Source organism: Cucumis melo, chromosome 6, assembly GCF_025177605.1.
Source record: "Cucumis melo cultivar AY chromosome 6, USDA_Cmelo_AY_1.0, whole genome shotgun sequence".
NCBI classification, from domain to species: Eukaryota; Viridiplantae; Streptophyta; class Magnoliopsida; order Cucurbitales; family Cucurbitaceae; genus Cucumis; species Cucumis melo.
Genome location: NC_066862.1, coordinates 20,983,974 through 21,011,454, shown reverse-complemented (window position 1 = coordinate 21,011,454; position 27,481 = coordinate 20,983,974). Strand labels below are relative to the sequence as shown.

Sequence of the window (27,481 nt, the reverse complement as noted above, 5' to 3'; positions counted from 1 at the left end):
ATCTCATTTAAAAAATATTATACTACATAAAAAAAATTATTAACCCAACTCATATAACACTTTCCCTAAATAAATTTTATCATAAATTTCACATAAACCTACCCACCTAACTCTTCCCCCAAACACATCTGATCATAAATTTCTCATAAAATTATCCACCTAACCCTTTCCCCAAAACACATATCATTCATAACACTATCATAACTCTTCCCACATAACCCTTCCCCTAAACACCTCTTATTATAAAACTACATTTCTAAACCCTTCCCCCAAACAAGGGTACGTTATGATTAAAACTAGGTTTATCATAACACTAACCCTTCCATAAATCAACTCTTCCCCCAAACGCACCCTTTAGTGTTTTGTTTAGACAATACCCTTAACTTTCAAAAATTTTAAGAACATCCTTGAACTCTAAAAAAAATATGAAAATGTCATTATTAATAGGGGTGGTTGCACAAATGTCAAAAAAGAAAATTAAAATTAGGTTCACAGCCCAAATATGATTTTAAATAGAAAAAGAGCACTCACAATTTTGAGCTCGTTTTTTTTAAAAAAAATTGTTATCTCATGCATTTTTTAATACTTCGTCAAGTCATGATAAACTTATGATCCTTTAGAAAAGGGTACTCGTACCTAAATTCATTTGTTATCACCTTGAAAAGTCAACCTTTCCATAGACTAGATGAATCCTAAAAAAGGGAAAAATCCAATTGAAAAAAAAAACAGAGCAAAGAAAAAGCTTTGCTACGAGAGAAAAAAAAAATGCTTGCTTAGAAAAATGTGAGGCTTGAGCATAAGAAAAAAGAGAGAAAGAAACAAAAGCTCAATATGAAAAAAAAATGATTGTATGTTTAAGTTGATGAATTAGTTATGTCTCTGTGATCAGTAAGCGTTGCCCGATATTAATGTGGTATGAACCCTTATGGGAGAAACTTCCCTTTTGCCTTGGTAAAACAAGTGCATCTCTAAGCCTAGCATTTCCTAGTTAGCGTGATGGTTTGATCGAGGTCTGTGTATATAAGAAGATTCTTGCACCAGAGTAGGGGAAAGCAAATCTAGAATACATTTAACCCTTTCAAAGCATGCTTAGTGAGTCAAAGTAACGAGACATAGCTTGCATCCATCAATACATGACTTCACTTGAACAAAATCTTTTAAAATGATCTTCATTTGAGTGTTTGCTCCTTAGAATATTTAATTGATTCCAAGCTTAAGCGTAGAAGAATTGTTAAAACTTGGGTTTTAAACTTAACAATTTTTTTTTAATGTCACAATATTATGCACAAATGATTGATTTTGATTTTTGTAAACAAAGCATGACTCCCTTGTATGACGAATGAATGAATAGCATATTTTCTTTTCCTTGCTCGAGACGAACAAGAGTAAAGTTGGGGGTTTTTGTTAGAACTAAAAATAAACTACTTTTTGTAGCTTAAGACTCTCGATATTGTATCACTTATTCATTAAAATTCTCATTTTGAAGGAAATAATAATATATACAAGTCAAAGAGTCCAAAGTAATGAGAATTGCTTAATTCATAACTAGAATGAGCGAAAACAAGCCAAAACAAGATCAAAGGCATTTCAGTAACTTTTTAGAAGTCCGACATCACCCTAGTGCTTCTATCACTCCCCACCCCCACGCATTTTGGTTCTCACTATGCGATGCGCGACATGACTTGAGCAGCTCTGACGTCTCAAGTGAAACACCATAACGCTCAACTTAACTTCTTGAACTTTAGCTTATTTGCCTAGTTCCAATTCAACTCTTTTTAATACACTTGAACTTTTTAAATTTAGGCGACAAGAAAACATAACTCAACGAATAAAGTTAAACAACTTCTTTATTTATTCAACATCATACGTTCTACAATACAGTTTACATGCTCTTTAAGTACAATATCTATAACAATGATCAGCTTCAACGCATGGTAGTTCGCCTTCCTTATCCCAACCTTGACTTTAATGGTTGGAGACCTGGGGGAGGAAAATAATTTAAACGTAAGTAAAAACTTAGTGAGTGATAGTTTTTGGAAAACCTTTTTGGGCACATAATACATGAAATCATTTTCAATAATATGGCTTTCATCGCCTCAGTTCATAAAATATAAACACACATTAGTCTTTCATATTTCTTTCTTCCAAGCACGTGAATTATTCCCACGCGTAGACTACTTTAATGTTCTTTTCATCAACAACATCCCTTAGAGAATTTCCTTGTTCAAGTTCCTGTTGCTCAGGCCGCCAAGCACAATATGCTTCTTTTACGTATTGGCTAGCTTCACTCCACCATGCAGTCTTGTTCTACATGGTTGTCTTTTTCCCTTATGTGCACATAATAATTGATAGGAATAAGACTAATGGTTTACAGCAAACATAGCATACATTTAACAAACATAAACCTTTCTTAAGACATAACGTAAAGCTTTCTTAAGAAATCATTATTTCATAAATATATACGTATGAACAACATTACAAATTTCTCATGAAATTTATAAGAAAGCTTTTAAAATCTTTAAACATTTTGGAAAGTCACTCACTATACACTCCCTTTTTCTTCAAAACGCCTAGTTCTCTCAAAAGTCTTCTTCTTGCCTAATGAGTCTTCTTTTTAGCAGAATTATTTTAAGAAATTTTAGCATAACTTCTTTCCTACTGACCCTTTAACCCTATTTATACAAATCCCAACTTGGATTAGTCATCACTAATTTTCCTTAAGCTTGACAGCTCCTTCTTAAAGTAACACATGTGTAAGTCTAATACTTTTCAAACCATGCTTAGTTTAAACCCTTACATGTGACCCATTAAGTATAATTAGGAAATTTCCCATAAAATTCTTAACTCTTCATTGTTGAATCTCATTTTGCATTACTTCAAAACACTTATCCTATTGCATCTTGCTCATAAATTCTTTTCTCGCAACGTGTATCTTCATAACGCCAAGCATCAACATGCCTAAATCTTAAAAATTTCTTTCTTCACAATCCTTTACTCAGCTTCTTATTTCCTAAAATGACCCTTCTATTTCAAGCACGGGTCTCACAGCTTCGACGCTGAAGCTTGGCACTAAAAGAAAGTAGCTGCTAAATTCCTATAACATCGTGGTGCTACGAACTTTGTCGGAACGTCATTGCGTGCGTATATCTTTTCTTCTGCCCAATCAACCTAAAGGCTTATTTAAGCCTCCTTTTGCTTGTAGTTACATAACTAGCACTTTGTTTTTTAGATTTCCATTAGCCTAGAGAATAATCTCTTATAAAATCCTTGATAAAATTCTCTCAATTTTGTTTTTTAAGAAATGGTCACTTTCTTTTAATCGGCTTTGGAGCTACTTTGAAGAAGATGATCAACTAAGGTACTGAAAAAACAGTGAGATAATAAATTAAACCTTGAGTTAATACTAAAGCTAATAACAGTTATCATAGCTAGAGGGACAGCAGAAGAGAATAACACAAAAAACTTTAGTAGCCCAGTTCGACCAATGTTGTCTACGTCTAGGGAGCTGCGCACAGCCCTGATGAGTAATTTTATAAAGATTCACTTTAGTCAATGTACATCGATACAACATCTGTACTCTGTTAAATTATATGACTATATAACATGTGTCTCAGCTTCAGACTTCAGGCTCCCCCTGAATGCATGAGTGAATGTCTTCGACGGTATCTTTATATACTTCTAAATATTATTGTGATCACGCAAACCAATTTCTCGTCCTTTTCATTACTCATTAACAATATCAACTTAGATCAACATGCTGATCTTATAGACATAAGATCATACTGCCTTTTCGTTCCTGCAGCTTCTGCAATCAATTCTTCGTTAACCTTCAACCATGAATGATCTTTTTAATATTTTTCCGCTGCTGAACCCTGTATTCGAAAGTCCTATTTATACATATAAGATTTATATGTATAAATCTTATTTCTTCAAAGATAATTAGCAAGATTCCTAAAATAAATGAGGATATTTTATACTTTAATTATCTTATCTTTTAAAAGAATAATCTCATAATATCTTTTAGATAAAATCATTTTTATCCTTTAATTATCTTATCTTTTAAAAGAATAATCTCATAATATCTTTTAGACAAAATCTTCAACAAACTCCCCTATTTTCTAAAAGAAATTTCTTTTCTAGTTCAAGACAATGCATCTCAAAGACTTTTCATAAAAGAACAGTCGGCAAACATCCATATTCAACCACATAATTAACACAGCAGATCAACACAACCATCATTTCATTTCTCTACCTTGTAGCCAGTATTCAAAACAGCATATGAACTGCATAACTTCAACAGAAACAACAACATAAACAGCTTCAAGATATTAGTCTGCAATAGGCTTCAAAACAACATATAAACTACATAGCTTCAACAGAAACAACTTCAGGATATCCAACATCTAAACTGCACAGCTTCAACAGAAATAACTTTAGGATATTAGCATTCAACATTCAGCAACACAGTCATCATTTGGAGTTACAAATTGAATGTTCAGTAATACCTACACCATTCCAAGCATAATACATAACCACTCTATTAAATCTTCAAGATCTTCTTTAAAAAATATAGATAAAAGATTCCTATTTATGAGGAAGATCTTTTATCTTTTATCTTTTATCTTTTAAAACAAATATCCTTTTAACCTTCTTTTGAATCTCATTAATTCGTTTTGACAAAAATCTCAATATACTCTCACTTTTTTTGTAAAAAAAAAGAAGAATTATTTTTATGTTCAACTAGATGTCCCATAATAAAATATCATCAATAGGAAATCAAATAATCGATATAAAACCATCTTGAGATGCAGAGACTTCTAGAGGCATATATCAATAAGCGCTCAACAAACGCCATCAAACTGACAGTAGTCAAGACTGAAACCATTGTAGAAGTCAAAACATGCATCACCAGAAACAACATCACTATAAGCATAAAAACGTAGGGCATATCATAGAAACAAAATATACTACTCCTTTGACCCAAAACAAAATAAGCACATCTACCACAAACCCTTTAATCCATAAAAAACAAAATCTGCACAAAACTCTTCAATCAACATTAATAATAATCATATAAGCTCCACAAAAACAACAAACTTTAACATCTTCTTTAGGTGGCCCATCTAAAACAACTTTTTGCACAAAACTCTTCTCCCCCATAAAAGAATATCTACTCTTGAGATTGATCAGTTGCACTGGAAGCATGAGACGAAGGAAACCAGTTTGAAAAGTCAATCTTATGGAGTATGACATATTTAACACTAAGAGATACAGCAGAAATCTCATTCACTGGCCAAACTGAAAATGTTCCTCGAGATAAGACAGAAGCCAAAACATCAATAGATAAATGCAAAGACTGAGAGCTTGCCGCCATAGTGATTCCCAGAAATCCATGATACTCAAACATGAGTGATGTTCATCTGATACATTCACTTCATCAGCAATGCATCTAATCTTCTTTAGATAAATAACATGAATGATTATTATTGGACACCCAGTGATAGCAGTTATCAATCTCATAAGAACATTTTTATTGATATCAGTCACAATGCATTTTTTCTTGCTAAAATTAACAGTATAACCTTGACTACATAGTTGACTGACACTAATTAGGTTTGCCTTGAGCCCTTCAACATATCGTACATCATTTAGACATGGTAGATTATATTTCTCGATATTTCCTTTTGCAAGGATTCTTCCTTTTGTACCATCTCCAAGCATAACATGTCCAGATATACATTCTTTTAGTTTCGAAAAGAATGATCTATTTCTAGTCATGTGCTTAGAACAACTGCTATCAAGATACCAAGCATCAGTAGAAGATTGAACTGTTGTAAAGGCAATATTGCAGTGTTCGAACAGTTTAACTCTCCATACCATATGACTTCTTTTTCCTTTGTTCCAATTTTTGAAAGTTGATTTATGCTTTAAACTGCCATACTCTGCCTCCCGCTACCACCATTGTCTCTTTGTAGTTTAAAACAAAAAGGTCTGATATGACCTTTTTTACCACAGTAATAACAAGTCCATCTTGTAGTTTTAGCTGGAGGATTAACAACTGTCGTTGTAGAAACTGTTTCAATTTTGTCTTTTACTAAAGCAGGAATAAACTTTGTTTCAGGTGTAGGTTTAATACTTCTTTTTGAAGCATCAAAACCAAGACCATATTTACTAAAACTATTATGTCCTGAATTTAGTATTAAGTCTAAATTTTCAGTTCCTGAATTTAACATCTTCACAAATTTTATCGTCTGATTGTAGTCTTTCTGAACTTCTTTCAATTTCAGCTTTAAAGATGATATGACAAACATCAATCGTTCATTTTCTTCCATAAGGTCTTGAATTCTTTCTTTTTATATTGCTCTGGCTTCAGTATCTTCTTTCCACAGTACTTTGAGTTCCTCAAATGTCAACTCATTATCATAATTTTCTTCAGAACTTTCACTTTTATCATCAGAATCAGTTTTTGTAATGTGTAGAGTGAATGCATTCATGCCATTATCTTCTTCATTATCATCAGTGTCCTCATTTGACAATGTATCACGAAACTTTTTCTTAAACTTCTTCTTTTGTCTTCTTAAAAACGTAGGACATTCAGCCTGATAATGGCCAACTCCCTCACATTCTCTACATCTGAAAACTCTTCCTTCGCCCTCTTTTTTCGTCCATAATCACTATTTCTCCTGTTTGAATTTTTATTAAACCTTCTCGTATTGTCCTCACCATCTTTTCTTTGATAGTTAATAAGATTTTGAGCGTTTGATTCTGTGGTATTCAAGTTTTTAAATTTCTTGACCACATTAGAAAACTGTTGATTAGGAGGTCTATTGATTCGTTCATGTTTGCTTCAGTGTCACTTACAGCCTCCTCACTTACATGTGTGGATTTAAAAGTAATTCCCTTGCTTTTCTTACTTTCTCTATCAACAGGCCATCTCAAACGTAAGCAACGAACCAAACAATTCATCAAGTTTCAGTGTTGTAATATCATGAGCTTCCCAATGGCAGTAACTTTCATATCAAATTTCTTGGGCAAGGATCGAAGTACTTTTCGCACTATTTTAGAGTCAGGTATTTTTTCACCGAGTAGCAAAGATTCATTTGCGATTTCAAGCACTCTCTTATTGTAATCAGACACTGATTCATCCTTGGTCATTCTTAATGCCTCAAACTTAGACGTTATCAACTGTAATATTGAGATCTTTACTTTGGAAGTACCTTCATACGCTACCTCCAAGGTTTTCTAGGCTTCTTTGGTTGTACTGGAAGAATTTATTAACTTGAAAACGTTCAGATCAACACCATTAAATATCGAGTTAAGTGCCTTGGCATTCCCAACAGAAGCTTGCTCTTCAGCATCAGTCCAATCAACTTCAGGTTTTGGAACCGAAACACCATTCACGGTAATCATAGGAGGATTATAACCCGCCACAAGAGCTCTCCAAGCTTTTCCATCTAACGTCTTAATGAAGAAGATCATCCGAGGTTTCCAATATAAGTAGTTTTTACCATCTAAAATAAGAGGACGAGAAGCTGATGGTCCCCCTCTGATTATCTCCATGATCTAATAACCCGCTCTGATACCAATTGAAAAAGCAGTGAGATAATCAATTAAACCTTCAGTTAATACTAAAGCTAATAACAGTTGTAATAGCTAGAGGGACAACAGAAGAGAATAACACAAAAAACTTTGGTAACCCAATTCGACCAATGTTGCCTACGTTTGGGGAGCTGCGCATAGCCCTGATGAGTAATTTTATTAAAATTCACTTTAGTCAATGTACATTGATATAGCATCTGTACTCTGTTCAACTATATGACTATATAACATGTGTCTCGGCTTCAGACTTTAGGCTCCCCCTGAATGCATGAGTGAATGTCTTCGACGATATCTTTATATACTTCTAAAGATTACTGTGATCACGCAAACCACTATCTCGTCCTTTTTATTACTCATCAACAATATCAACTTAGATCAACATGTTGATCTTATAGACATAAGATCATACTGCCTTTTCGTTCCAGCAACTTCTGCAATCAATTCTTCGTTAACCTTCAACCGTGAATGATCTTTTTAATATTTTTCCGTTGCCGAACCCTGTATTCGAAAGTCCTATTTATGCATATAAGATTTATATGTATAAATCTTATTTCTTCAAAGATAATTAGCAAGATTCCTAAAATAAAGGAGGATATTTTATACTTTAATTATCTTATCTTTTAAAAAAATAATCTCATAATATCTTTTAGATAAAATCCTTTTTATCCTTTAATTATCTTATCTTTTAAAAGAATAATCTCATAATATCTTTTAGACAAAATCTTCAACAGGTACTTTCTTGGAAACAGTAGTTTTACCACATTTTTCTTGAAAACCCATGTTTTAATTGTTTTTTTAATTCAATGTTTAGTTGATTTTCCTTTCTAGCTTTGGAAATTAATTCTTGTTTGATTGGCTTTTCACCCAAGATTGCATGAATTATCTTTAATTCCTAATGGTGTTAAGCATGTCACACCCCCTTCTGAAGTTGCCCATCTCCATAACCTCAAAAGAGGGTGCAGGGATTGACAAGCGTTGCCATACTTTGACAACACTCACCAACCAACTAACATAACTAACTATCACAGCAGCCTATGAACTAACATTGCATGTTAATTAAAACCAACACAAGCTAAATGCTTAAAAACTTATAAAACATTAACACAGACACATGGCAGAAACATAAACCTTGCTAACTAGACCCATGACCTCTAACTTATGGTAAATGCATACACATGCTAATTATAAAGAGAATAACCTTAGTTCACCAATAACAACTATAGGCCAAGCTCGATACGATGATCACTACCAGAAAAATGAGAAAACATTTTGAAAGGATGAGTTGAAAACTTAGTGAGTGATTATTTTATAAAACATGCTTTTCACAATAGTTATATTCAATGCTTTAACTTTGAAATCATACAAGCTATTAAATGCATTTCATAAGCTTTAACTTTCAACAAAAATCTATACCCGTCTATAACTGAAACTAGGTGACAACTCACTGCATTAACCTTTAACATAAGCTCTCAATAATAGGCATAGTTTAACTATAACATTCTTCCTATAGGCACAACAATTTGTACTTTCACTAATGAACTAGAACTATATGTCTTATTGCTTTACTAGACTTTAAAGCCCTTGCATTAGAATGGAACATAAGTGCACATAACTCGAGTAGGCAGAGAGTAACATTTGAGTATAAACATATGTATAAACATTCTTGAAATCTTTACTTGAAAGCCAAGTACTTGCTTCAACTCAAATCATTCTCTTAAATTAGCTTAGAAACATGCTTGCTCGAACATTTAAAATTTAGCTTTCACAAATCTCATGCTTTATAAAACATGTTTGGAAATAGCTTATAAAACATGCATAACATAAGTTCTTTATGCTTTGCAATTCATTTACTAAATCAATCAAGAATATCATTCATAAATCTCAAAGCATAATTAGAAACTTTTAGCTAGAAACTTATGTTTTAAAATTGTCATTTAAATGCACTTAGTCAGTTACAACTTGTAGCTTAACTCCTTGGCTTAAACTGCCATTTTTCTCTTTCTTGATCTGAAATAAAGGAATTAATATTCTATATTAACTTTTTCATACTTAAACTATCAACAAACCTCTTAAAATTCACCAAACATCCAAAAACCCAATTTTAGCATTATGCCACAACATATGTCATGACATTGTCATGGGCATGCTACACGCACACACAGGCAATCAGGCATGGCTCTGGGCAGTGTTGGCTAACCTCATAGTTGCATGCCCCAAGCGTCTGCCTTGCTACCTACTTTGTTCAAACACATAAAACTGCACAACACTAACCTCACAGATGGTTGTTACACAAGCCTAGCTCGCCTAGCCTTGCTGTCCAACCTTGACACTCATGACCTGAAGCTTTCAAATTTACCTTCAAAAATTCCAAACTTGACTTTAGAAATTCATAACCAAAACTTAGAACTCAAATCAAGAAATTTCCTTCTACAAACTTGTTTCGTATCCTCTTAACTACATTAACTTAAACATTCAATCATAAATTTGAAGTAATGAGCTCCGTAGCCTCTAAACAATCAAGACTGCTCTAATTCACCTAAGAAAAGGCTTTCCTTCAATGGTTGAATGTCTTCCCAGTGTCCTTTTTGTCACGCAATCTAACCCTATAAAGCAGACTCATTTTGGAAGCTTTTACAACTAGAATCACCAAAGCATGAGTGGAATTGGAGAAGTTTCTCCTCAAAGTTGCCTTATATACTGATCTATGCATAACCTTAAGACACCTCCTGCTTGTCGTTTTTTTCTTTGCATGCTTAGACATTTGGAATCCACTCCACTGAGTGCTACCAAAACGCCTGAGCTTCTTTTGACCATATGACATTCAACATCAAAATGTATGCCCTTCAATTAAACCATGTCGCAAGCCTTTGACATGCACACCATGGCACCTAACCACTTAACTCCCTATATTTATCTCGCAAAGCCCTTGCCAAAGCCCCTTGGCCATATAGCCCTTTGGCCACAAGCCTCATGCCGTAGAACACACAAGTCGATCGCCTCAACCTTGTTTCTTTAGAAGTTCTTTTGACAAATCTTGGCCGCGTCACACAAAATGCTTGCTTTCCTAGCATTAACCAAAACGCCTAGCCTTCCATGTCCAACACTTGCCAAAATTTGAACTTTCTTTTCTTCTTCCCTTTTCCTTTACCTGCCTACTTTTGATTTCTCATATTTCAGCACTTAAACAAATTTTCTCATAAGCTTCTCTCTTTAAAAACACAAACTTACTTAGCCACAACTCTGGGTGATCCAAAGATGATTAGGGTTTACAAAACATATTCTTTGAAGCATGAATGATTAAGAATTTTTTAATTGTTCTTTAGTATGTCATTTCCTATTGAGATCTTTCTTAAATTCCCAATTAGAATTTCAACTAATGAATCTTTCTTGAGAAAGATGCATTCGTTGCTTTTGTTAGTCACAAGATTAAAGCCTAGAAACTTAATGTAAATTCCAAGGATTTCATGAAAACCACTAAGATGAAAATGATTTATTTGAATTTAATATGAATTGAAATTGTTTTTTGATTCTTTACCTTAGGATAATTAGTTTCTTGAACTAATTATTCGATGATTGAATTAATTTGCAATGCATCTTATTGACATAATTAGAGTATTTTTAGGAAATATTATTCTTAGGAAATATTATATTATTCTTATATATTATTTCCTTTAGTGTGTTTTAATATGGTTATATATAGGGTTGTAATATTTGATTATTATCAATTAAATATTGATATTCCATACAATCTAACATATTGACATAATTAGAGTATTTTCGGAAAATATTATTCTTAGGAAATACTATATTATTCTTATATATTCTTTCCTTTAGTGTGTTTTAATATGGTTATATATAGGGTTGTAATCTTTGATTATTATCAAGGAATATCAATGAAATACCAATATTCCATTCAATCTAACATGTATCAGAGCTCTAGGTTTTATCTTGACGTCCATTAACCTTGTTCGATCTCTGCCTCCGTTTATGGCTAGTCATTGACGGAGGCAGACCCAAGTGTAAATCTCCCACTTCCACTATTTGTTTCCACTAAATAAAGAAAACAATTATCCTTGACCTAGTCGCCACCGTCCTTAGATCCATCGTTGCCCCTCTAATCTTCGTCGCCACCCTTCACATCCATAGCTTTGCCCTAACTCCATCAGACCCATCCGTTCAGATCTATTCTCCGCCAATGACGGAGATCCCCCTCTATTTTGAATCCGTTCAGATCCATTTAGATTTGATCTGTCTGTCGCCGACGACCGACGCCGTCGTTCTAAATCCATTCGTCTGCCTTCTGCCATTCCAGATCCACAACCAACATCGTTTTGATGACGTTTCAGCTCTGTCTAACGCCATAAAACCCACACCGTCCAGATCTGCATCGACGTCGTCTAGAGTCGTTCCACTCGTTGTTAATCTGCTCTACTCCTGTTCGATTCGCTCTCTAGTCGTGAAGCTCGCGTGTTTGCTTCTGGATCAGGGCACCGACTCATCCTGTTTGATTCTGATCCATCCACTCCAGATGCACCGTACATGTCTCTGTCCGTGCATCTGTGTTCAGTACATGATCTCTGCCAACTCGTCTTCGCTTTGCTTTAATGTTGTGAAGAACTTTGCTCATCTTCAGTTGCGGAATGTTCATCTGTTTTGTTTAGTTTTGCTTCCCAGTTAGATTACTCGCCATTGCACTCCACTCTTCTCGTTTTCTTATGCTCAGATTTAGTCTAGTTCAGTTTTTCGTTTTCCTCTTTGTTCTGTTTTCAAATCGGTAGTTATAGGATTCCGTTATAGATTTCTCTATGAGGATCTCTCCTGCCCCGAAATTCCTGTTTCGTTCTTCGTAGGTTCTGTTATAGATCTCTATGAGGATCTATGTCTCTATCCCAGAAATTCTTCATTTTGTTCTTCGTGGGTCTGTCTCCAACCTAGAAGTTCCTTGGGTTTTCGTTTTTTGTGGGTTCCTGATTTTATCCTAGTTCTACTGATTTGATTAGTAAGTTTTCTTAGTAAACTCAAGTTTGCGATAACCTTGAGTTTGAGGGAGGGTATTGACATAATTAGAATATTTTTGGGAAATATTATTCTTAGGAAATATTATATTATTCTTATATATTCTTTCCTTTAATGTGTTTTAATATGGTTATATATAGGGCTGTAATATTTGATTATTATCAATAAAATACCGATATTCCGTACAATCTAACACATCTTTTGTTCCATGATAGAAAAACTGGTAGAATGATCTGTCCCCATTTTTTCCATTGATGGAGAGATTTTTTTTTTGTGCTAACTCCTTTAAAAAATATATATATAGACAAAAAACATTTACTTGCTTTAATTTTCAATATTGCTTTACCGCACCGTGTCACAATCGTAACTTCTCAACACGATTGTGCGACACTTGTTTAGCTCGATCAACAAGTCAGTCGTTCAAAATTCGGAATCCGCGGACAAACTCGCAGTATGATGTAGCCTCCCTCCTCGTTCTTGAGAAAATGTTTTTATAAAACGGGAAAGAGAAATTAAATAGTTGAAAACATCATAAAGAAAGCATTGAAGACTGTCAATTGCAAAGAGAATAGCTTAACTTGCAAAGAGTCCGACAAGGCTTGGGCGAGGGTCGGACTAGTCATGTACCCCCTATAGTACATATTGAGATTTTTGGCCTTGGCACACTTGCATATGAAAAAGCCAAAATGTCACACTGTGACTCGGCGACACCTAAATGAAAGAATTAACCTAAACTACTTTCAAGACATAAAGATAAAGTGATTTGGGGGTATTCGGGCATACGGCCATCGGTAAATAATACCTTGGACGATTATGCCCTTGACATTCTCCCCCACCTAAATGGTTGACGTCCCCGTCAAGTGGCGAAGCTTGAAATCTTCAATCTTCTACTTCCACGCTTCAAGGTCTTCGACACGCTCCTAGTTGGTCTCCTCCACAGGAAGGTTCCTCCACTTTACTAGATACTCGTGGATCCTTCGTGTGGGTCTTCTGCCCCTCCTTACTCGCTCGGCCAGAATTTCTTCAACATCCTTGTCTTCCTTCTAACTAAGGTCGATAATTGGGGGGGTTACGATATTCCGCTGCAGGTCCTCCGTGTCTTGATGGTACGGTTTCAGGTTACTAACATGAATTACTGGGTAGATTTTCATCCATGTGGGCAACACAACTCTATAAGAAGTATTCCCTACCTTTTTCAGCACTTGAACTGGTCCTTCGTACTTCCTGACGAGACGTTGGTCTTTGCGTCCTCGAAACCTGACTTGCTCGGGTCGTAGTTTGATGAGTACCTGGTCTCCCGCTCGAAACTCAAGAGGCCGTCGCTTCTTATCTGCCCACTTCTTCATCCGCTTCGATGCTTTTTCTAAGTACGCTCGGGCGATGTCGTTTGTCTGTTTCCACTCCTTCGTGAAATTGAGGGCTTGAGGGTTCTTCCCTGCAAAGGGATGATCAATAAGGTGTGGCAGTACTGGTTGTCTCCTAGAAACAATCTCAAATGGGCTTCTCCCTGTAGATGAACTTGTCTGAGCGTTGAAACAGAATTGGGCTACGTCCAACAGCTGGACCCAGTTCTTTTGCCTTGCGTTTACAAAATGGCGCAAGTATTCTTCGAGCATGCAGTTGAATCGCTCAGTCTGGCCGTCAGTTTGGGGATGGTAGCTTGAGGATATGTTCAGACTTGTCCCCAAGAAGGAAAATAATTCCGTCTAGAAGGAGCCAATGAATCTACCATCCCTGTCGCTCACTATACTTGTCGGGACTCCCCACAACTTAACAACATGCTTAAAGAACAATTGAGCTGTCATTTCTGCTGAACACTGCTTGGCGGTGGGGATGAAGGTGGCGTACTTTGAAAAACGATCAATGATGACTACGATGGCTTCAAAGTCGCCTACCTTAGGAAGATGGGTGATGAAGTCCATAGAGACACTCTCTCAAGGTCTTGTTGGAACCGGTAGAGGGTCGAGAAGTCCAACAACCTTCACTTTCTCTACTTTGTCTTGTTGGCAGATGAGACATGTCTTAGTGTACTGCATGACATCATCTCTCATATTCGGCCAAAAGTAGCCCTTCTTCAACAGGGCGTACGTCCGCTGCCATCCGGGATGGCCAGCCCATAGAGTGTCGTGACACTCATACAACAATTTCTTCCTTAAGTCCCCTGCTCTTGGAACATACAGTCGATTGCCCTTTGTGACTAACAAGTCTTCCTCGACCCAAAACTGTCGTGTTTTGCCTGCCTTCACTAAATTCATGACATTCTGAGCGGCATGATCCTTCTGTAGGAACTCTCTCGAGGTGTCTCTAACCGACCCGCCAATCTCGCTCCCCCGGAGGTGAGCTAATAGGCATATGGCAGCATGTTCTTGTTTTCGACTTAGGGCATCAGCAGCCCGGTTGTTCGATCCCTTATTGTGTTCAAATTCAAAGTCGAACTCGGCCAGAAATTCCTGCCATCTTGCTTGTTTCGAAGTCAACTTTGGCTGGGTAAAGAAGTGGCAGGTTGCATTGTTGTTCGTCTTCACTACAAACGTCGAACCTAGTAGGTATTGTCTCCAGACCCTCAAACAATGTACTACTGCGAGCATTTCTTTTTCGGACACAGTATACCTCCTTTCGGCTGCATTTAATTTTCGACTTTCGTATGCTATCGGGTGTCCATTCTGTAGGAGCACACCCCCCAACGCATAATCAGACGCATCTGTCTCGACTTCAAAAGGTTGGGTCACATCCGCAATCCCTAGAAGTGGCCCCTCCATCATGGCTTGTTTTAGGCCGTCGAAGGCGGCTTGGCACTCGGGGTCCCAATTCCAGTGAACGTCTTTTTTCAGTAGTTCAGTCAGCGGGCTTGCTCGTTTAGAGAATCCCTCGACAAATCGGCGATAGTAATTTGCCAGCCCGAGGAAGGAGCGTAGCTTTGAGACTGATTTCGACATTGCCCAGTCGCGTATCGCAGCAATCTTCTCTTCTTCCATTCCAATTCGGCCACACTCTATCACATGGCCCAAGAAGTTTATCCGCTCCTGTGCAAAAGAGCATTTTTCTCTTTTGACATACAACTGATTCTCTTTTAATTTTTGAAAAACCTTTTGCAGGTGGTCTCTATGTTCCTCCATGGTCGTACTATAGACCACTATATCATCTAGGTAGACTACTACGAATTTATCGAGATATTCATGGAAGACCTGGTTCATCAACGTACAGAAGGTGGCAGGGGCATTGGTGAGACCAAATGGCATTACGAGGAATTCGAACGCACCATATCAGGTGACACAGGTTGTCTTCAGCTCATCTCCCTCTGCAATTCTTACTTGGTAGTACCCCGACCGCAGGTCTAACTTTGAAAAATATTTCGCCCCATATAAGCGATCGAACAAGTCAGTAATTATGGGAAGAGGATACTTGTTGCAAACCGTGAGTTTATTCAGGGCACGATAATCAATGCACAATCGTAAACTCCCATCTTTCTTCTTCTAGAAGAGAACCGGGGCCCCATACGGAGCTTTTGCAGGCCTAATGAACCCTACATTCAGTAACTCATCTAACTGTTTTCGAAGTTCAGCTAACTCCGGAGGCGCTATACGATAAGCATTCTTCGCAGGCGGTTTTGCCCCTGGCACCAACTCGATCTCATGATCAATCATTCTCCGAGGTGGCAAAGACTTGGGCAAACTATCAGGCATCACATCACGGTACTTCTCTAGTACGCGCACGATCTCCTTAGGGACTGTCTCCCCTGAGTTCTCTGACGAATTGAGTGGGATGGCCATAAATGTTGGTTCGTCTCGAGAGAGACCCTTCTTTAATTGCATGACGGAGATCATTTTCAGCCCATCTGGCTGACGTAGGTCAGTCTGTACAACCGAGGGTGTAGGTCTAGTGATCACCAAGCATTTGGCCAAAGGCATTGGGATTATCTGATGTTCGAGTAGGAACTCCATTCCCAGTACCACATCAAAGTCATCCATTTTTACTACTACAAAGTCTACGAGGCCACTTCATCCTCCTAATCTTATCATCATTCGTTTCACTAGTCCGATGATAGGTAGGGCAGCAGAATTCACAGCTTTCATTCTTCCTGCATCCTTCTCCCAGCGGAGATTCAAACGTTTAGCTTCGGCTTTTGTTATGAAATTGTGGGTGGCACCGGAGTCAACCATAGTGCTTTTGGTTGGCTTCTCGTTGATCCAGGTGTCAACGTACATTAAGCCCCTTTCCACTGGTGTGTTCGTCTCCCCCACCTTTTTCTGGAGAGATGACAGAAATTTCAAGGCCCCCATTCGAGGGTTATCAATTTCTTCTGTCTGGTCTGCTTCCCTCTCGGTCTGATTTTGTAGATTGTCTGAATCTGAGGCCAAAGATGTCTGGAATGCATTGAAAGCAGTTTTGTTCAGGCATTCCCTGGTCATGTGTGGTCCCTTACATATGAAACAACTAAGAGGACGATTGGACACATTCTGGTTACTTGGTCCTCGCCAGGAGTTTCCAGTGTTCGATTGATGGGATCTACGATCTCCATTAAAGCGTCTGTCCCTTCCCATAGTTTTAAGAGAACTTGGGCGGTTGTTCCTACTTCCTTCAGATGAGGAACTTGGATGACGTCTCGTATCTTGAGAGTCGTTGGACAGGTCAAACAGCCGTTCGGCTGCAGCGTACGCGGACGTGAGGTCTTGAACTCTTTGTTCATATAGCTTTGTCTTCGCCCACGACTTCAATCCTTCGACAAAACAGAAAACTTTGTCTTTCTCGGACATATCGCGTATATCCAACATCAGTACCGCAAACTGTTTCACATACTCCCGAATACTACCGGTGTGTTTCAGCTCGCGTAACTTTCGTCGAGTCAAGATCTCGACATTTTCAGGGAAGAATTGTGAGTGAAGTTCTCTCTTCAAAGCGTCCCAAGTATCTATCGCGCAACGTCCCTCCTGCATGTCAACAAATCGGGACCTCCACCATAACTTGGCATCCTCAGAAAGATGCATCGTCGCCAACGTGACTTTGGCTTCCTCTGTAACCGTGTTTGTGGCCCTGAAGTATTGCTCCAGGTCAAAGATATAGTTTTCTAGGGCCTTCGCGTCTCTTGCCCCACAGAAGGGCTTTGGTTCCGGGATCTTCACTCTACTAACCGGAATGGCTCAGTCTCGCATTCACATCTGCGATTTCATTTCTGACGACGTCGAGGGTAGCTCGGAAGTCCTCTGACATGCCGTTTATCATCTCTAACAGCGTCTTTTGAGAGCTATCCAGCTCTTGAACACGCTCCTCAATATGGGCAACAGAGTCCGTCAAACTGTCTCCACGCTCGTAGTTGACAGTTCTTTCGATGTTTATAGTTGTTTCCAGGGCGTCGACCCTTGTCATCAACTCTTGTATCGAAAACCCTTCGACACGGCCAGCTACCGCATCGATCGTATTAGTTTTCTCGGAAATTTCATCGAGACGAGACTCCAAGTAGCGGATGGAGTCGGGAACTTCGACTAGGTAGAGCATCTGTTCTTCTAGCTCTACTAGTCGGTCTTTTTGGGCCTTGCTTGATGGATTCGACGACAACATGTTTCGGTCTTATCGTCAATTAGCCAATTTGGCTCTGATACCACTTGTCACAATCGTAACTTCTCAACATGATTGTGCGGCACTTGTTTAGCTCGATCAACAAGTCAGCCGTTCAAAATTCGGAATCCGCGGACAAACTCGCGGTATGATGTAGCCTCCCTCCTCGTTCTTGAGAAAATGTTTTTATAAAACGGGAAAGAGAAATTAAATAGTTGAAAACATCATAAAGAAAGCATTGAAGACTGTCAATTGCAAAGAGAATAGCTTAACTTGCAAAGAGTGCGACAAGGCTTGGGCGGGGGTCAGACTAGTCATGTACCCCCTATAGTACATATTGAGATTTTTGGCCTTGGCACGCTTGCATATGAAAAAGCCGAAATGTCACACTGTGACTCGGCGACACCTAAACGAAAGAATTAACCTAAACTACTTTCAAGACATAAAGATAAAGTGATTTGGGGGTATTCGGGCATACGACCATCGGTAAATAATACCTTGGACGATTATGCCCTTGACACACCGCACCCCCCCCCCCCCCCCAATTGTTGTTCCTAAAAAAATTGAATCCTTTAGGAACGATTCCTTTTTTGCTCTATACTTCATTTTTTTTTTGTTGTTATTTTGAGTAGTGAGATTGGGTAAAAATAATTTTTTGATAGATTGAAATTGTGGTTCCTTAACCTACCCAATTGCATATATTTTCTTTTAATATCTTTGCACTGTTACACTTTGTTTGTATTTTTTTTCTCTTACCCCTATTTTGAATCACATCAATCCGCAATGTTTGCTTTTTATGCTACTTCAAGGCACCTTGTCCTCTGCATAATGGTCCTATGTTTTTCTCGCATTTAAGTACATTAATGATAAAATCAAATTTTATAAACCATCTTTCAACAGAGCGATATATAGTAATACATCGACATATTTAGCATAGACTTAGAAGGGTCGAATGTCCTCATCTTGTGAAGTTATGTTCCTAGCTTCCCATTTGTTTAAGTCCCCAAAATAATAGGCTTAGTAAGTCTACAACTTGGGTCACTCTCACTCGTGCAAATCAAAGGAGCCTCATAGATACGAGTTCACAACTCACTTAGGATTGAAATCGAGTCGCACATGATCATCCTATGAAATATAAATCTAATAAATTAAGGGATTTACAAAGAAAAATTAAATAATTTTACGGTTTGGTCTTATACAAACTCTTTGTGTGATACCCTACTCACATGCTTCCACATAAATAGTTTGAATCAAGCATTCGTAACTAATATAAGGTGGGTCATATTTAGAATGTTAGCAAAATAAAACACTCTTGTCCATATACGTGGTGTCATCCTTTAATTCAATTTCTGTTAATTAGGGCACAAAATACAATAAATCTCCTGTTTCTTAATTTTCTATTGGTATTTAGGGATATTTTACTTGTATGAAGCCATTTGGAGGACAAAAAATTTATGAAAACTTTTGTTTTGGGTGCCTTTCTTTTTTCAAACTAGGACCCAAAACTTGCTCAATTCACATTTTTCATAAATATCAATGGTATTTAGTAACGTTCTAGCCGTACGAATCAATTTTGAGGACAAAAATATGGTGAACTTTTTTGTTAATGTGTTAAATTCGTGTTTCATCAATTTATAAGTAGGATTTAGGAATGATCCATCCATAGAGGCCATTCATGGATAAAAAGTATTTTGTAAAATGCTTTTGCTGTTGACCTCTTTTTGTAATTGCCACTCAAGTAGGTGAAATGTTTGTATTTTTCCAAATTCCAGATTAGATTTAGTGAATGTGTTTGATTTGTCACACTATAACTCATTGGCCAAAAGAAAAAAAAAAAATTAAAAGTTATGTGGGAGTCATGAAATTAAACAATATAAAAAATCTTCTCTAACTTATTGTGATCAACTTGGAAGTCAATCATAGAATCATAAATAATTTTGGCGCCCTTTGAGAATAGAGAAATCTTCCAAATCAGCTCCTTGGGCAACGCGGCGAGTTCTACGTCTTCGCCATGTGAGATATGTCTCGGCTTCTGAACCTTTCTATTCCCATGATTCTCTTTCTCTCTTTCTTATCAGATCCTCCTTTCTAATCCCTTCTCTTCTCTCCTGCTCTCTCTCCTCTCTGTAACCACTTAACTCATCTCTGTTTCTCTGACACTTTCATTTTTAATTTTGTTTTCCATCCAACTTGTTTCTGAATCTGTCTCCTTAATCATTCCTTCCATTTCCAACGATTTTTTCCTTCTCTTTTGTTGTTTATTCAACTATTTCGTCTGCTTCTCTGCCCTCCTTCTTCTGTTTACTTTCACTACTTTACATTCCTCAACAAACCCACCTCTTGATTTCGATGTTTAATGCCTTCTACTATGCTCAACTCTTCTAATATATTTAAATGGGGCTGTAAATCGATGTGGGGTTTCTTTTTTTTGTGTGTAGGATGTTAAGTTTGGGGACATTTCCCATCAAGAAGAACAACAATGGGTTGCACTTCTTCTGTTTACGCAGTTGGGAGGAAGAAGAAACTGAGCATTCCGGAGATGGTTGTGTTTGTTCCTTCCATGCGAATTCCCATGCAATCTGATCTTCAGAGACCTCTCAGAGGACTTATTCTCAAAGATCTTGCTGATAGACTGTCTTCCCTCCGTAATCAGATTGTGTTGGTGGCTGAGGATACAGGTCTGATTTTCCCTCTTTTATTTCTATTGCTAAGTTCGTGTTGGGTCACTGGGAAAAACTAAGTTGAGATGTTTCTTCTTGTTTGATAGTTGGTCGGTTTAGACCTCCTAGATAATTTTTTTTAATATTATGAAATGGACAAATAAAGATGCAGCAAAACGTAAATAATCAACAATCTATGTCCCCTGGTAAAGGAAGAACAATTTATTATTAAAGATTACAATTCAAATTATAGATCAGAGGTGCCTTTAGGGCTAGAAAAGTTATACAATGCACTTCGATAGTTTCAGTTACTGTGAGATATGTACTTGGTGTTCAGAGTGCTAGATATCAAATTTAAGGCATCCAAGCAGTTTTTGTTATTAACATCCTATGAGTTTATTTTACAATTCAATGTTATAGAGGTAGATGGTCGTGATGTGAGTAAATTGAATCCAAGACGAATGGAGTTTAAGCTAGTCTGGACAATTGCAGATACTAAAAACAAAATATTTGTTTTGGAATGAAGTGAAACGTGTTCTTGCAGGTGGATCTGCTATAACTGAATTGCGGGGAGCACTAGAGGAGTATCTCTCTGTTTTAATTGGTCTAACAAAGAAAGGTGGCTTCATCTCATCCTACAGTTATATACTATATTGAGAGCTCTTTGGATGATGGTTCCAATTTTATGCAGAAACCATAGATGATGGATTGATAGAGTTCAAATGGAGAAATTTAGAAAATGGACGACAAGTAAGACTGGCGCCTAGTTTCATACATTATATATTGCTATCCAAAAAAATGCGGTCATGTAATTGAGTAACATATAACAAACATGGTGTGCAGGAAACATGTATAGCAAACTTGTGGTTTGAATTGTTGTCTGTTGTTCACTTAATGGCTATGTTGACTCTATCAGAAGCTGATTCGTTGATGATCCCCAAGGATCACTCTGGTTCCGGTTCGAGGGTAGTGTCTTCAGGTCATATTTACAAGCCTACTTCTCAATACCTTATTCTTGAAACCGACTTTAACACTCCGCCTGTTAACTAAATGTTGCTTAACTTTCAGATTCCAAGAGGGATGCCATTGATTTGCTTCTTAAAGCATCAGGGTATCTCGATTGCTGCATCCGGGATATTCTGGTCTACATTCCATTTGATATTAAGTAAGCAAGCTTCAACCCTTTTAAAATATTTCCTACTCGACTTGTGCTAAACTATCATTGTCTAACATGTTCTATACATGTATCCTAGGAAGCGGTTGCCTCATGATTTTAAACCTGGTGTGCTTGAAGCCATTTCAATTCAAACTCTGGGTCAGGTACAATGTTGTTATTTCGTCTTATTTATATAGTCTATCTCAAGTTTTTCAATCTTCAAGTTATGATCTCTATTTTACTTCTTACTAGGCTTTATGGATTTTTAGTATCTATATCTAACTTGAATGGAGGTCTCTGTTTATAATCAGGGAACTGAAATCCAACTTGGTTTAGCTGTTGAAACTCAGAATGCCACCTTATCTGTGAAAAGGAGACTGGCATGCGAGCAGTTGATCTATTTCAGCCAGGTTTGAGTTGCTTTATCTTTAATTGCTCAACCCTTTCCCCCATTCGAATTTCTGTGGGGAGAGACTGAGTCTTTTTGGCTATGATTGTAAGCATGTTCTGCATTTTATTTATGGGTGAAATTATTTCTCAATTATAAAAAAATTGTCTGAACAAAAAAGTCAAAATCACTGTGGGTTGACCCTATGATCAACAAGGGTTATGTAAATAATAAAGGAATTAGGAAAGAGAATGAGTTTAAGCCATGATGGATCTACTTAGAATAATATCTTACGAGTTATCTTATCAAATCCAATGTAGTAAGGACAAATTATTATCTCATAAAAAATTGAAAACAGATTTGGTGCATGCAAATTGGCCAGAACACTCATGAATATCTACTAAATAAATGTTTAAAAAAACATAGTGAAATTAGAGAATATTTCTTTTGTCAAAGTATGCCTAGTTCAACAATACCTGTTTGTATTATTTCTATCAGATTGGAAGTTCTATCTCAATCCCCATATTTGTTGCACTAAAAAAAGTAATTAAAAAGACTAATACTACTTTTGTTGCAGTATTAATCTCCCTGGTTCTAACTTTCTTTGGCTTTTGGTTTTCAGGCTTACCAATGTTTATCGGAATGCGACATGGATCGAGGATATGGAAAGAAGCACATGTCATTTATTAAATGGAAATTTCTTGAATCCAAGGTTTTTAAGTAGTTGTTATCATATTGTGCTGTTGAAAATGAAACTGTGGTGTTTCTGCATTTCTCAAGAATCTGTATATCCTTATCTTAGTTTCAACATTGGTTATATCAGGCTGCGGCTTACTACTACCATGGTCTGATCCTCGACAAAGGTTCAGAACCGTCGTGCCATGTCAGTGCTGTGTGCTGTTTTCTTGCTGCAGAAGAGCTTCTGGGTGAAAGCAAGAAGGCCTGCTTGAGTTTTTGTCTTGCATCTCCTGTCACCAGGTTGGTTGGTTTTCATACTCCTTCTGGAGCCTTTCTGATCTTGCTACTCTAATTCTATCAGCTATTATGTTATAATTTTTGTAAGGCCTCCTCCACTTTGGGGTGCTATGAAGCATTTACATCAAAAAATTCCAGAAGTTGCTTCTAGGAAGTCTCAGATGTACGGATACCTCTTGGAACAGGAGAAGTAAGACATCTTTAACTACCTTCCTTCTCCCTTTTCTTAATTTCTTCTTTATTTTCACTTTTAGCCTTTTGGGATGGATGTAGGGAAAAATAAATAAATAAATAATACAATAAGACATATAGTATTCGATCTTTTAAGCCAAGGTTAAAAAAAGTTTGAATGTGAAAGTAATGAAAATTTGATGGAATGTGACAAACAGGGCACTTCAAGCATTACCTGAATTACCAGAATTTCAACTGTCATTAAGGCCCGAGGAATATCAACTTCCTGAAATTGATTCAGCTTGGAGCTATCAAAATTTTGAAGCCCACACTCACACCTTAAAGTTAAAGGAACACCTTAATGATAGTGATTATGAGACTTCATCTGAATGACTTCTTTTAATCTTGTTAATTTTATTTCAATACCACTGTTTATGAGTATAATAAAATTAATTACGAAAAAGAAAAATAAATAGATAGTCAGAAGGGTAGCAACCATGTCTAAAGTATTAGCAATTATATTATAATGTAAAAGAATTTGCCAACGTGACAATTTAAATCCAACTCTCAAATTCTATCAGTGATAGAGTATATCGTTAATAAAAATTTATCAACGATAGAAGTCTATCAATGATAGACTTTTCTATATTTGCTATTCTTTACAAATGTTTATATACATTTAATTATCTTTGCTATATTAAAAGGACTATGTGAGAAGAATTTTCACATGTCTATTTCTCCCTTTCATTTTTCATAAAATGAAATTCTCACATTGCCCTTTGTTGAGTGTTCGTGACTTTTTGATGTTGGAATTTATGTCATAAAAAACTCGTAGTTTGTAGTTAAAATTATATTCTATTTAAAAAAGTGGTTTTTGAGGACTTATTAGTGAAAATAGAATACTATAATCTTTAGTCCAATTAACTAATGTCCCGAGGTTATTTAGTGTAGATTTAAACTTCATATAGATGTATAAACATGAATCAAGTTTGAGTTTATGGTTCAAATGGTCTATAGTGTGTGAATAAGGTTGGACGTCTTATTCTGGGAACACTATGGATGTGATCTGTTTTGTAGTTAGTACAAACGATGTGATCATGAATTGTTCATGTAGAGACATAGAAGTGGGGACATCTTATGTTAAGAGTTTACGTAAAACTGGAACCATGAAATAGTCATTTTTAAGTTATAACATCGTTCATTATATAAACATACTATTTCGATTATGATGACTTAGGTAACTTAATCTTAATCATGAGTTAACTATGAATTTCTGTTCAAACGGTATTATCCTTAGATTTGCATAGGTGAGGACAACTCAGCGATGTTGATCCAATAAGCCTCCCATTTTAGGGGTAAGATCGGATGGATGGCTAGGGACATCGAGTGCAAGATGAAATTCGCTTCTACCGCTTTAGGGTTAGTAGATAGATTGTTCCCTTAAGGATTAAATCCAAGTCTTGAATAAGGGATCTCACCCTTTCATTGATTTGAGAAGAATTCGGTTTATAGGTTGGGCCTTAAACCAAATATTTAATAGTGGATCAATGAAACTTAAAGAATAAGATGTAGTCTCGGGGATAAAACAGTATTTTGACTTAGTCGAGGTTACGAACAATCTGTGAAAGATTAACTTACTAATCATGGTTATATCAGATGGACAGAAATATATTTATAGTGAGAGAAGTGTTACTATGGGACTTTGGTGGAATGATCTGTTAGTGAATGAATATTGATTAGTTAGGTCTAAAAGAATTTAACCAGTTAATCTTGAATCGTTGAAGCCCATGATCTATAGATCCATTAGGTTCCTCTATTAGCTCATATGGAATTAACTTAGAACAATATGCTGGAATAATTTGAATTGTTCGAATTAGGTAAAGAGAGAAACCTACGAATATATGTGATATAGTGTCAGTTATTGAACTTTATGTTTAAATGCGGTTTAAATGTTAAAATTATGAATATGGATTCATATTTGGAAGCTCGAAATTGATGGAAATTGTCAAATTTGTGAAAAGTCAAAATGTTGACTTTTGACTTTGAAAAGTCAAATTTTGATCGAATTTATATTCAAATGTGATTTGAATTTCAGAAAAAGGAATGCAGGTTATTGTTCTGGAGGTCGGTATTAGTCAAGACCGACAAAATGATAAAAAGTCAAAATGTTGACTTTTGACTTGAACAGTCAGAGTTTGAGTTTGACTTAGTTGGTCAAATGACCATATTGTCCTTGGATTAGAGTTATTGGAAAAATTCAACATTTGTTGGATAATCCCACTAACACTTAGTGTGACAAGTTTTTACATGTGATGTAAACAACAAGCTCACTAGGATTAAGTGGAATGAGAGGTGATTTTTTGTAAAAAAATTTCATGCATTTTGCATGTAAGTGTTATATAAACATATGTTTTGAACATTCTTTTGAGATTTCCGAAAAATTGGAAAAATTATTGAAAACTTTTTATAATTTTTGTGAAAAATTGTTCAAAGTTTTTTCACTTGGTTCCTTCCTCATTTTCCATATCTCTCTCTCATTTTTTCCTTTCATTTAACGGGTCCCACAATTCGGTTTTAAGTCTGGAGAATAGCAGGTCAACACTAATGGTGGTCTTAATTCGTGATTATGAAGAGATTTCGAGGATTGAAAAGCTACGAAGGTATGTATTTTCTCTTAACCTTAATTAATATAATTAGGGTAGTTATTATGCATATTAACTTGTAAATTAGTTTAGATGCATCTAGAGTAATTTTCGGTCTGTTCTTCCACTGCGCATGTCTGGTTTTTCCATCATTCGAATGCAGATGTCTATTTGAAATACAATAGAGGTAACATTTAAGAGATAATAGATGTGACTTTTCTTATTTTTAGTTTACATAATAAACTAAGTGCAATTGATGTTGTGTGGAAGTGACTCTTCGAGATAGGATGCAATAGATGTTACTTGAATGCATTTGTTGGAGTTGAGTTTTTTCGTAAATCAAATTGGTGAATTGATTCTTCCCATGTGTATTTGACATTGAAAGGATAAAAGAAAAACAAAATAAATACTTGAAGTAATATTCTTAAAAAAATAATTTTACGAGATTCAAAGTTAAAATATATAAAAAAATAGTGGATTTAGTAGTAATTAATACGGTAAAGGGGAAAAGATCCCTAGTTTGGTTGTTGGGCTCTATGGAGCCGAAAAGGTACTAAGTCTAGGCCCAATCCCAAGCCCAAGGTGCACAATATCAAAAGAACCGTGCTCCATTATTTTGGTTGAGTTTAATTTTAAGATGATGGTTAGGGTACAATACTAGGCCGAACACCATACAACATAAATTAAAAAGGCTAAATGTTAAGACATATCACTTTTATTCTCAACTTTCGGTTTCATAATATTTGACTTTAGACATAAACACGTACTACAATTTCTAGACACTAATTTTCATAAGTTTTGTACGAGTCTATAAGCTCTGATTTATTATATGATGGTTGGGTCATAGGATATATAAACGAATAACTAAAGTTGAATTTGGTAATCATTTCGTTTTTTTTTTTTTGGGTATTTAAAAGTTAAGCCAATTTCTTTGTTGTTCTTTTATGATTATTTGTATCTTTTTTAAGTACAATGGTTGAATTTTTAGTCAAATTCCAAAAAATAAAAATTAATTTTTAAAAGTTATTTTTTCTACGAAATTTGGCTTAGTTTTTTAAACAATTAATAAAAAGTAGACAACAAATGAAGAAATTTGGAGGTATGAGTATCTATAGAATTAATTTTCAAAAACAAAAATCTGAAAACCAAATTGTTATGAATCAAAATCTAAATAGTTAAACAATACAAAATTGGAAGTATAAAGTACGTATATATAAAAAGTTTATTGACAAGGCATTTCACATTTTGAAGTCTCTCTTTTATTGATGAGGCAAAGGTTAGAGGAATGAAATGAGAACAGTCTCATTATCTCATGTTGGTC

The 27,481-nt window shown here is 36.2% G+C and overlaps 1 protein-coding gene across 4 annotated transcripts; it reads left to right on the top strand.

The window, feature by feature from the left end:
• Window positions 1-20,083: 20,083 nt before the first annotated feature.
• Window positions 20,084-24,194, top strand: LOC103491831 (uncharacterized). 4 transcript variants are annotated; one of them, XM_008451935.3, is made up of 12 exons: window positions 20,084-20,181; window positions 20,607-20,846; window positions 21,373-21,447; window positions 21,520-21,578; window positions 21,672-21,807; window positions 21,897-21,993; window positions 22,082-22,148; window positions 22,296-22,394; window positions 22,995-23,084; window positions 23,196-23,350; window positions 23,436-23,537; window positions 23,737-24,139. In XM_008451935.3, exons 2-12 carry the CDS (start codon window positions 20,648-20,650, stop codon window positions 23,909-23,911), a joined length of 1,254 nt encoding a protein of 417 aa, XP_008450157.1. In that variant the 5' UTR covers window positions 20,084-20,181; window positions 20,607-20,647; the 3' UTR covers window positions 23,912-24,139. The 4 variants fall into 4 exon arrangements, with proteins under 4 accessions (XP_008450157.1, XP_008450159.1, XP_008450158.1 ...); XM_008451936.3 differs by having other exon boundaries at window positions 20,094-20,294; window positions 23,737-24,194; XM_051086260.1 differs by having other exon boundaries at window positions 20,114-20,190; window positions 23,737-24,194.
• Window positions 24,195-27,481: the final 3,287 nt, after the last annotated feature.

Excerpts from the sequence above, each read along its gene's own strand:
- LOC103491831 (XM_008451936.3), top strand. The coding sequence starts at position 20,648 with ATGGGTTGCACTTCTTCTGTTTACGCAGTTGGGAGGAAGAAGAAACTG. Across the intron at positions 20,847-21,372 it reads GTTGGTGGCTGAGGATACAG|GTGGATCTGCTATAACTGAA; the intron begins GTCTGATTTTCC and ends GTGTTCTTGCAG. Across the intron at positions 21,448-21,519 it reads AATTGGTCTAACAAAGAAAG|AAACCATAGATGATGGATTG; the intron begins GTGGCTTCATCT and ends AATTTTATGCAG.